This window comes from Malania oleifera, chromosome 10 (assembly GCF_029873635.1).
Source record: "Malania oleifera isolate guangnan ecotype guangnan chromosome 10, ASM2987363v1, whole genome shotgun sequence".
NCBI lineage: Eukaryota > Viridiplantae > Streptophyta > Magnoliopsida > Santalales > Ximeniaceae > Malania > Malania oleifera.
The window spans coordinates 39,563,905-39,575,529 of NC_080426.1; the positions used below are offsets into that span (position 1 = coordinate 39,563,905).

Consider the following 11,625-nt stretch of genomic DNA (forward strand, 5'->3'; position numbering starts at 1 on the left):
GTGGGAAGATCTTCCGCTTGGATCAGGTGTTTCCGCAAGCTGGAGCTTATGATAGTAAGAGCGAATCGCAACCCTCCACGTTTTGAAGAAGCGACCCAAACGAGCTTTTGTGATGACGTGGGTTAATATGTTTGGCTGAAAGTTTTAATAGCGGTGTTTGCGTTCACACCCAATCTGATATTTGAAGATAAAATAGGCGACGGATGGATGATGGAAAATGCGCGCCGCTTAAACCACATCTGAAATCTGTTTCGTGGAAATTCTAGAGAGAGAAAAGTGGAGAGAGAGAGAGAGGCAGGGAGTCTCGTGGGAGGCGAGGCGATGCAGCGAACTGGAAGTGTCCGAGCGGAGCATATTCGGATCGGAACCCTAACCCTAAATGACACATTCGCCGGAGAGAAACCCTAAGCCCCCGCCGTTCAAGCGTCGGCCGAGCTGGCCGGGTCTCTGGTTCAAAGAGCAAGAGCTCAAGCATGTTGTTCTCAAGATGCGTCTCCAATCACTCTCCACACCTTCGTCGCCGCCAAATGAGCCTTACCAAACCCTAGACCTAGCCCTGGACCTCACCTCCCTTCTGACTGATGAGATTCTGCTTCTCATATTGTCCAAGCTCCCTGAATCTCAGTACGTCTCTAATTCGTTGGTTTGCAAGCGATGGTTGAATCTTCAAGGTCGGTTGGTTCGTGCCGTAAAGCTCTCGGACTGGGATTTTGTCGATTCGGGTCGCCTTGTTCGCCGTTTCCCCAACCTCACCGACGTTGACCTCGTCCCTGCTTGCATTCGTGCACCGCGGAATTCTGGAATTTTAGTTACTCACAAATTTGTGTCGGCTCATATCGATTCTCAGTTTTTGCCGCATGGGTTTATTGGCGAGGATGATTTGCTATCATCCGATTTGATTGATAGAGGGCTTCGGGTACTTGCTGCAGGCTGCCCTAATTTGAGGAAGCTTGTTTTGGTTAGTCCAACTGAGGGGGGCTTGTTGTGCATTGCAGAAATGTGCCCAACTTTGCAAGAATTGGAGTTGCATTGTTGTCGTGACCTGTCTTTGAGGAGCATTTCAGGGTGTAGGAATCTACAAATCTTGAAATTGATTGGTCGTCTTGATGGGTTTTACAATTCGGTGATGTCTGACGTTGGATTAACGATTTTGGCTCAAGGGTGTAATCGGTTAGTAAAGCTTGAGCTTGTAGGGTGTGAGGGGAGCTATGATGGGATCAAAGCGATTGGTCAGTGTTGTCAAATGTTGGAAGAGCTGACCCTTTGTGATCATAGGATGGATGGTGGATGGCTGACTGCATTGGCTTATTGTGGGAATTTGAAGACTTTGAGGCTTCAGTCTTGCAAGAGTATTGATTCAAGTCCAGGGCCCGATGAGCATTTGGGTGCTTGTCCTACGCTGGAAGAATTGCATTTGCAGAAATGTCAAGTGCGAGATAAGGCAAGTGTGAGAGCATTGTTACTAGTATGCGAGGCTGTTAGGGAGCTTGCTTTTCTTGATTGTTGGGGATTGGACAATGATGTATTCAGCTTTGCAAGTGCTTGCAGGTATGTGATTTGTTATAATGTTTTTATCTTGAGTTTGCTGATGCCTTGACCAATGACAAAATTATGTGTTTCATCAGAATATTACATTAGATGCTAAAGTTGGAAATATGCAAATATAGAACTAGTCCTATCCTTCTACATTTGACGTTTATAAATTATACTGTTATTTATGAATCTGCCATAAGGAAACCAAGAGTATGGGAAGCAATTTGAGACAACTTTGTCACTGGGTCCCAACAGATTTTTTCTATTTTGAGGATGCACTTCTTTTATCTTTTCTTATCTTGTATATTGCTAATAAAATTACCCTTCAGCCGCAGAAAAAGAAAATCACAGGCCTGTGGATTACCCAACCAATACTGCATTCAAATCTAGCCCGAGACCTGATAATAATGCAATAGAAAATTACCAGTCAACCCTTTTTACACTAGATTTCACCCATGTCACCAGCAACCTACTAGGCATCGGTTGTGACTTAGTTGTATCTCCTTTATTTTGGGGCTGGCTCCATTCATTGTTTTGTCATTTCATCCTTTCTCTCATTTAAGATACTTGCCTGACTGAAAAGTGAACCTTGGATGGGACTAGAACTATAAATGGGACACGGTTGTTTATGGTGTGACTCTTATACTTTGTATTTCATAAAAAAAGAAGAAAGAAAAACATGAAGGGGCAGCACAGTAGGGATTCATTGGCGAGTGCCCCGTGATCGTCGACGAGGAGACAACAAGGACTCGTTGATGAGTGTCCTGTGCTCGTCAATGAGAAGATCCCGAGAGGCCTACAAGTTTAGAGTATCTGAGATACCGAGAGCAGAAAAATGGGATCGTTGACGAGTGGAATGATTCGTCGACGAGTGTTCTTCATAGTCTCGTTGATGAATCCCCTGTTCTTGTCGATGAGAAGTTCTAGGCTGTGAGCAGTTTTTTGAATTTTGAATTTGAACGTTGGGGTGGTTGGATAATCAGAGGGAAACCTCTGAGGGACTATTATATATGTCATTCTAGGCATATATTGAGACAGAGAGTTATTATTTCAGAAGTGTATTGTGTACTTTGTGATTTTCATAGTGAAATTTGTGTGTCATTGCTTCTGTGAATGTAGGCTTTGCCGAACCACGTAAATCTTGTTGTTGTTCTTGTTCTGGTTGTGTTTCATTTACTTGTTGTATTTATTGCGCTGTGCATATTCGATCCATATCTCAACAAATTGGTATTAGAGTGATTGTTGTTATGACATCGAGATCATCTTCTGCAAGATTTGACATCATCAAATTTGATGGAATCGAGAACTTTGGTTTATGGCAGAAGAGAGTGAAAGACATTCTTGTACAACAAGGAATGGGAAAGACATTACTTGGTGTTCAACCGAATGGAATGGATGAGGCAACATGGGGAGAATTGCAAGCAAAGACTGTTTCTACAATACGCTTATGTTTGGCCAATGAAGTACTCTATCGGGTGATGGAGGAGGATTCTTCAGCGGTTATATGACGAAAGTTAGAGAGCCGGTACATGTCCAAATCTCTTAATAATAAATTTTTTTTTAAGTAACGTTTGTATTGGCTTAAGATGGTTGAAGGATCAAACTTAGATTGACACATTAATGCTTTTAATCAAATTATTAGTGATTTGATGAGAGTTGATGTTAAGTTTGATGAGGATGACAAAACTTTGATGATGTTAAACTCTTTGCCTTCGACTCATACCTATGGAAAATCTTTTGACCACTCTTGCGTGGGGAAAAGAAACTCTTGATCTAGAAGAGGTAATAAGTGCTTTGCTAAATTTTCATCAAAGATTGAAAATATGTGATGAAGGAGAAGAACTTGTGGTAAAGAGTAATAACGAGTGAGGTAAGGGAAAATCCAAACATGGATGAAGTCAGAAATCCCGAAATCAATCTAAGAAGAAGAAAGAAATCCGATGTTATAATGTGGTAAAAATGGGCATGTGAAACCGGAGTGTTCGGATTGGAAGAAGGGAAATTTTGAGAAACATGAGGGTACTTCAAAATTCGTGAATGTTGTTCAAGAAGGAGGTTCAACGTGTAGTGATGGTGATGTTCAATCAGTTTCAGCAAGGTCGGATAATCTAACGGACTCTTGGATACTTGACTCGTCATGTTCTTATCACATGACTCCGAATAAGGAGTGGTTCAACGCTTACATGTTAGTGAATTCTGGATCAATTCTTATGAGTAATGATGCTTCTTGCAAGATCATTGACATAGGAAATGTAAAGATAAAAATGTTTGATGGTGCTGTAAGAAAGTTGTGTAATGTAAGACATATACTAGGGTTGAGGAATAGTTTAATATTACTATGTACTTTGGATTGTAATGGCTTTAATTACAAGTCCGAAAGTGGAATTCTAACGGTATGGAAAGGTAATCTGACTGTAATGAAAGGGCAAAAATTGGATGGGAATATCTACACATTGTAGGGAATTACCATTATAGGTGGATCTGCAGCCATAGATGCTGAATCATATGAGATTGTCTTGTGGCATATGCGCCTTGGGCATATGGGGGAACACGACATGAAAGAACTATACAAGAGGAAACTTTTGAAGGGCTTGAAATCATGTCAACTAGAATTTTGTAAGATTTGTGTTCTTAGAAAATAGAACAGAGCAAAGTTCATATCAACTAAACACAAGACAAAGGGTGTTCTTGATTATGTGCATTCAGATGTTTGGGGTCCAGTTAGAGTTGAATCAAAAGGTGGACATGTGTATTATGTGAGTTTCATTTTTGATTACTCACGGAAGGTCTGGGTTTACTTCATGCGTCACAAATCAGATACGCTTGTCAAGCTTAAGATTTGGAAGGCTGAAGTGGAAAACCTGACAGGGATGAGAATCAAATACTTAAGGTTGGATAATGGGACCGAGTACGTTGATTCTCGGTTTATGGAGTTTTGTGCGAAGTAGGGCATCAAGAGACACTTTACAGTTCGCCGGACACCTTAGCAAAATGATGTGGCAGAACGGATGAATCGGACTCTTAATGAAAGGGCTCGGTGTCTCAGATTAAATGCAGGGCTACAAAAGAACTTCTAGGCCAAGACAATTAGTATGACTTGTTTTCTGATAAACCGATTACCAAGGGCGTCACTAGAGGGTAGAGTGGCAGAAGAGGTTTGGACGGGAAATGCAGTTGATTACTCCGGATTGAAGGTATTTGGGTGTTCAGCCTATGTTCACGTATCTAGTGAGGAGAGGTCTAAGTTTGATCCAAAGTCTCGTCGTTGCATCTTTTTGGGATATCCAGTGGGTGTGAAGGGGTACAAGCTATGGGACCCAATGGCAAACAAGATGGTGATCAGTAGGAATGTAGTCTTTGATAAAAAGGCTATGGTGAAGCGGACTCAAGAGTATGATGAACAGAAATAGGAGTCAGAAAGTTAGGGCAGTGATGAACATGTTGTGTAGGTGGAGTTGGAAGTTCAGGGCAATGGAAATGATCATGGTTCTACGGCTGCAGGGAGTTCTAGTTTGGGAAACTAGTAAGTCAACGATATTCCTATACGGAGATCCAGACGCACTATTAGGCTTCCACCAAGGTATGAATTTGAAGAGTTAGTATCTTATTCTTTCTTTACTAGTTGTAACGGTCTAACTACTTTTCAAGAGGTAGTGCACGGTTAGGAGAAAGATAGGTGGATGAGTGCAATGATCGAGGAGATGGAATCTCTATATAAGAACCAAACTTGGGATTTGGTGGAGCTTCCAGATGGGAAGAGACCGATAGGTTGCAAATGGGTATATAGGAAGAAGGAGACAATTTCAGAAAATGAAGGAGAGAAATTTAAGGCACGGTTGGTAGCAAAAAGATACTCACAGAAGAAGGGGATAGATTATGATGAGATTTTTTCTCCAGTGGTCCGACATACTTCTATCATAATTGTGTTGGGATTGGTTGCTCATTATGATCTTCATTTGGAACAAATGGACGTGAAGACGACTTTTCTTCACGGTGACTTGGAGGAACAAATCTATATGGTACAGCCGGAGGGATTCATTGAATCGGGAAAAGAAAATTTTGTTTGCGGGTTAAAGAAATCTCTTTATGGATTGAAACAGCCTCCTAGGCAATGGTATAAATGGTTTGATTCTTTGATGATCAAGATTGGCTACACAAGGTATGAGTATGATTGTTGTGTACATGTGAACAAGCTTGAGGATGATTCCCTTATTTTCTTGTTATTGTACGTCGGTGACATGTTGATAGCTGTAAAGGATTTAATTGAGATGAATCAGTTAAAGGACCTGTTGTATAAGAAATTTGACATAAAGGATCTTGACTTAGCCAAGAAAATACTTGGGATAGAGATTCGCCGTGATAGAACTGTAGGGAGATTATGGTTATCTCAGAGCGGTTATGTGCAGAAGGTGTTGGAGAGGTTTAGCATGGCTGATGCAAGACCGGTGTGTACACTCTGGCGAGTCATTTTAAGTTGTCTACTGTAGATTGCCCAAGTATGGATGAGGAAATCCGGAACATGTCACAGGTCCCCTATGATAGTATTGTAGGGAGTTTGATGTGTGTCATGGTGTGTACGAGACCAGCTTTGGCTCATGCGGTGAGTGTGATAAGTTTGTTTCTTTCTAATCCAAGAAGGCAGCATTGAGAAGCCGTCAAATGGATACTTAGATACTTATGGGGTATATCGAGATATGACATCATGTTCAGCAAGCAACAGGATTGTCCTTCAGTTATGGGGTTTGTTGATGCTGATAATGCTGGAGATATGGATGATAAAAGGTCTACAATGGGATATGTGTTTACCCTTGTAGGAGGACCGGTGTGTTGGAGATCCATGTTATAGTCTCTGATAACATTATCCACGACTGAGGCGTAATATATGACAATTGCCGAAGCTGCAAGGGAAACCTTATGGCTTATTGGTTTAGTCAGAAAGTTGGGGTTACAACAAGATGGAGTGGTGCTGCATTGTGATAGTGAGAGTGCTATTTACTTGGTGAAGAATCAGATATACCATGCTAGAACCAAGCACATTGATGTAAGGTTCCACAGAGTTCGGGAATTGATTGCTTCGGGTGAGATTGTGTTGTAAAAAGTTCACACATTTGAAAATGCGGCGGATATTCTGACAAAATCAGTTTACTTCTGAGAAATTTAAGCATTGTTTGGATTTACTCCATGTCCCCAAGTGATAGAAGGGAGACATACCCAACCAAGCATTTCAAGTTCAAGGTGGAGCAGTTAGACATGCTTTTCGGGATTCTCCTAAGGGGCGCATAATTGCCAAGGTGGAGATTGTTTTTTATGGTGTGACTCTTATACTTTGGATTTCATAAACAAAGCAGAAAGAAAAACATGAAGGGGTAGTAGAGCAGGGGTTCATCGACGAGTGCCTTGTGATCGTCGATGAGGAGACAGCAAGGACTTGTCGACGAGAAGATTCCCAGAGGCCCAAAAGTTTTGAGTATTTGAGATACTGAGAGCAGAAAAATGGGATCGTCGACGAGTGGAATGATTCGTCAACGAGTGTTCTTCTTGGTCTCGTTGACGAATCTCCTGTTCTCGTCGACGAGAAGTCCTGGGCTGCTTGCAGTTTTTTGAATTTTGAATTTTAACGTTGGGGTGGTTGGATAATCGGAGGGAAACCTCTGAGGGACTATTATATATGTCATTCTGGGCATATATTGAGAGAGAGAGAGAGAGAGAGTGATCATTTCAGACGTGTATTGTGTACTTTGTGATTTCCACAGTGAAATTTGTGTGTCATTGCTTCTGTGGATGTAGGCTTTGCCGAACCATGTAAATCTTGTTGTTGTTCTTGTTCTTGTTTTGGGGTTGCTTCATTTACTTGTATTTATTCCGCTGTGCGTCTTATTTATTCGATCCATATCTCAACAAACACATTAGAAATTACTTGGGGAGGGTATGTGTAATGCTTTGGTATTTTATGCATGAAGGGCGTAGTTGAGTGACTTGATCTGAATCAATCTGCACAAAACAAAAAACGAGTTCCCTAAAATTCCATGTCAGACTGATCTGGGAAACATTACATGCGTTTTATTTTTGAACTTGGGTCTGAAGGCTGTGCTGCATATTGTCCATTGAATGCAAGTCAAGCAAAAGTATTGTATTTAAAACATTGACCAGAGCCATATGAGGAAACAACATTTTGGAAGTGCTATAAAATTGTCACATTTGGTATTAGCCATTTGAGTTCATTTATTTAATAGTTTTCTGTTTTGTTTTATTTGGAGTAACTGTGGGACACCAGACACAATACAAATCATGAGATATTCTGTTTATCTGGACCGATTTGGTTGACCCTGAGGTTCTGTGACAACCTTATTTCGAATATTAGTCTTCTCCTTTGTTGTCTGAATATGCCAGGTTAGCATTTGGAAAAGGGAGTTTTCACTCATAATTACTGCTTATTTTGATTCATCTGGTCATTTTCAATTCTAATGCTTTCACTAGTTTAGTGTTAACAGCAATTTAGAAAATTATTAGAAAAGAAATAATATTTAGAATTTAGTTTGCAGCAAAGGGGAGCTACTGATTGAGAGTTTTTATGCTTGTCTTTCTTATAGGAGAGTGAAGATTTTATCTTTGGAAGGATGCTCCTTGCTGACAATGGAAGGTTTAGACTCTGTAATTCTTTCTTGGAATGAACTTCAGAGGCTTAGAGTAGTATCATGTAACAATATAAGGGATAGTGAAGTCACTCCAGCAGTGGCTGCCTTGTTCTCTGTCCTTAAAGAGCTGAAATGGCGGCCGGATTCCAAGTCTCTTTTGTCATCAAGTCTTGCAGGGACTGGAGTGGGAAAGAAAGGTAGATTTTTCAAAAGGGTATGAAGATTGAACTTGCTACTTTGTTTTTGAGTACCTGGGATTCTTTAGATCAGGCACTCAGATGAATCACTTGGCAGTTGCAGAAGGCTTTGACAAATGTGATCCGAATTCCACAATATGCTGTTATTATTCTGTTGTGATTTCAGGTGGTTAATGTGATCAATATTACAAGATGATTTGCCTTTTTTGCTTACACAGAGTTTGCCGAATGGAAGTAGCATTTTAAACATTTTGGTCCCCCCTTCAGAAATTATGAATGTGGGATGACTGGTTCGCCCGAGTTTTCATTTTGTCGAGCCAAATTAAGTTCTTTGATGTACTCTAATGTTGGCACAGTTCCTCTAGTATTTGACGAGGTTAGATACGTTAATCTCTTTGTACCAAGTAGCTGCACCAATTAGGAGTTACAGTAAGTGAAAACTTACCTTAGAACTTATTTGTAATTGATCTCTGTAATATTATTTTTCTCTTTTTACATCATGGGTATGTAGGCTGTTGCAGGAACGAAAATCTTCTATTGTTGCATGCTCTGATGAGATGTCTGCAGTTTGAATTTGAATCTTGAGAGTTCATTGTCCTTCATGCCACTGTTACTGTGTGTTGGTTCGAAGCTTCTTGAACCATATCATACACTCGATTGATCTCATCTAATAATTTGTCACATTTCTTGAGGTTGGGAGTGAATTTAGCTTAGGTAGCTCAAGTTGGATTTTCTGAGGGAAAAACATCTATCTTTGGGAATATTTTGATTTGTTTATGGAAGACCTTATTCATATTAAGGATACCTGCACATGTTATTTTTCCCCTTTGCCTCTTTTCCTTCATATGTGGTGATGACTGATTTCTTTTAAGTTCAAGCATAACAACAACATGCTGTTGATCTTATTCAGCACCTCTATTGTGGCTTGAATTACATGCTATTCTGGGTGAACAGTTACCTTATTCTGTTAATCACTTTACACAATTAATTCACTGGGCAAAACAAAAATCCTTAGCATCGAAAGCTAAATTCTTTTTGTGCTTTTCTGAATACATTGCTCTTCTAATAGATTTAATTGAGGATCTATCTGTCTTGATAGTGTAGTTATATCTGAAGGGCTCTTGGCAATATTTTGAAGCTTAAAAACAAGTGGTCCCTTGACAAAAATAGGTCAAAGATTCACCCCGCCTGTTATTCGAAGAAGTTGTCTTTTCCATTTTCATCATGATTGTTGCTGCCTGATATTGGATTTGTGTGTATAAATATGGATTAGGAGTGATAAAATATCAGCATTCTTGGGAATTCTTAGTGATACCATGACGCTGAGATTTGGTAGGTGCAAGTACCTTTTGTCACATTCTGTTTTATTACCAAAGTTGATATTTCTGTGGTTTTGGAGTGAACAATAACCTTTTTGTGCTTAAAGAACAAAACCTGTTGCTTCTTAATTATTAATGAATTCTATATAACACCATAAAACCTTATGGATGTGATCTTTCAAAGTTCTTGCACTTTGTATCTGTACTGGTCCACTGAGGCCTAAGTATTTTTTACTGTGGTGACCAGTGTTCACTTTTTATGATTTCAATGTGGTTTAGTTTCAATAATTCTTGTAATGAAGTTCTTCTCTGTTCCTGATGTTGTAGCTTTTTGGATGTTTAGATGACTTCTTGTCAATTAACATAGGTTTTGAAGTTCTAATATGCTCCTTGTTCAATGTGGTTCATTCACTTGATTGGTGAACAATAACCTTATTTTATTGTTCATTTTGGGCTGTTCTCCATGTGCCTTTGTGGTTTATCTTGGAAGTAAATTTCTGGTGCAGTTTTAGTGATGTTGAGTTTAAGAACTCTCCATTTATCTTCTCCTGGACGTTTAACCCTCAATTTTTTTCCCAGATGGGAGGATTTCACCTCTTGAGCTCTGGCAACTAGTCTTGTGTGCCCAAATTAATATCTTGTGTATGCCTTGCCCCTCAAAAGAACAAATTCAAGTAATCTCTTCACTCCTCAGAGGAGGAGTTACAAAGTGGATAACTAAATGCAAGTTTGATGGTTATAGAGTTTGCGTACTGCCCCTTGCCATGGTGGTTGCATATGGATGGAGAATGAATGAAAAAAATTAGAAGAAAAAGATGTATTGAGATACTGAAGAAAGATTTGGCTCATAATTGAAGTGGCAAACAGTACTTATGCTGCTGAACCCAGGATGCTTTGTTGAGTAAATGGGTATTGAGATACTGAAGAAATATTTGGCTCATAATTGAAATGGAAAAACAGTACTAATGCTGCTGACTGAACCCAGGATGCTTTGTTGAGTAAATGGGTCTTTCAGGTGCTGGAGTGCTGCCGAAGACAGGAGCACATGTGGGGATTGCTATTGTTTCAACATGGTACGTATATTTTCCTGATACTCTTCACTTGACACCTGTTCTTATAAAAGATGATGCATTTCATGACCTTGTATAAGACTCTTCCAGAAAAACCAATAAGATGAATCAATTATAAAATCTATCTGAATGCAGGGTTTTGTTCAGTAATCTTTTCTTATTCTGCTGTAGGAGTTTAATTACTGCCATCCCCCGTTGCCTCTGAAGCAGCCCATGGTGTGCAGTAAAAATTTCATAGAATGTTGGTGGATGCGTCAATTGTTTGGCAGTTTGGCCGACAGGACAGGTGTTGAGCTTAAGCTTTTTATGCATGGGTGAGTGAAACCTAAGTTCGTGATAATTCTCCAGTTTTTATAGGCGTGTTGGGGCTGACTCATTTCATGGTTAGTGCTGCAATGTATGACTACCTGCTGATTTACTGCATTTGATATGATTGTGAGACATTATTTGGACCATATGAAATATCAGTAGTGCTGTGTTTGAAGGTTTTCCCTGGTGGGGTGAAACTTGAGCAAGTTGTCTGTTGGGAGAACCGTGAATATTGTATTGTTTTTATTTATGAAAATTGCTGTATTTGGTGAAACTCATGAAGACTTGGTATTAAAGATTATTCGCAAGTAGAAAATCTTTACAAGCTGGAGTTTTGCCATCCATAATGCCTTTTTGCCATTGTAATCTTCAGGCAATTCATGTTGGATACTGCTGAAAACAAAGTGGAACCATAACATCGCCTCTGTAATTGGAAACGTGAAGGACTTGTTTAGTTATGGATTTTTTTTTTACAAGAAAAAATTATAAAATCACCTGCCTTAATTTTTCAAGATTTGTATGAAAAATGTATAATGTAGAAACAAATGGTACTTTACTGCCT

General features: G+C 39.6%; 1 protein-coding gene across 2 annotated transcripts; it reads left to right on the forward strand.

Annotated features, from left to right (window-relative positions):
• Window positions 1-209: 209 nt before the first annotated feature.
• On the forward strand, window positions 210-11,388 carry LOC131166233 (F-box protein At5g07670-like). 2 transcript variants are annotated; one of them, XR_009139772.1, is made up of 4 exons: window positions 216-1,548; window positions 8,124-8,741; window positions 10,264-10,757; window positions 10,926-11,388. XR_009139772.1 is itself a non-coding variant. In XM_058124581.1 (2 exons), exons 1-2 carry the CDS (start codon window positions 380-382, stop codon window positions 8,386-8,388), a joined length of 1,434 nt encoding a protein of 477 aa, XP_057980564.1. In that variant the 5' UTR covers window positions 210-379; the 3' UTR covers window positions 8,389-8,865. The 2 variants fall into 2 exon arrangements, 1 of the variants encoding a protein (XP_057980564.1); XM_058124581.1 differs by lacking the exons at window positions 10,264-10,757; window positions 10,926-11,388 and having other exon boundaries at window positions 210-1,548; window positions 8,124-8,865.
• The last annotated feature ends 237 nt before the right edge of the window (window positions 11,389-11,625 follow it).

Bases quoted from the DNA above. Each gene is read 5' to 3' on its own strand.
- LOC131166233 (XM_058124581.1), top strand. From the start codon at position 380: ATGACACATTCGCCGGAGAGAAACCCTAAGCCCCCGCCGTTCAAGCGT. The intron at 1,549-8,123 runs GTATGTGATTTG...TCTTTCTTATAG, and splicing joins AGCTTTGCAAGTGCTTGCAG to GAGAGTGAAGATTTTATCTT.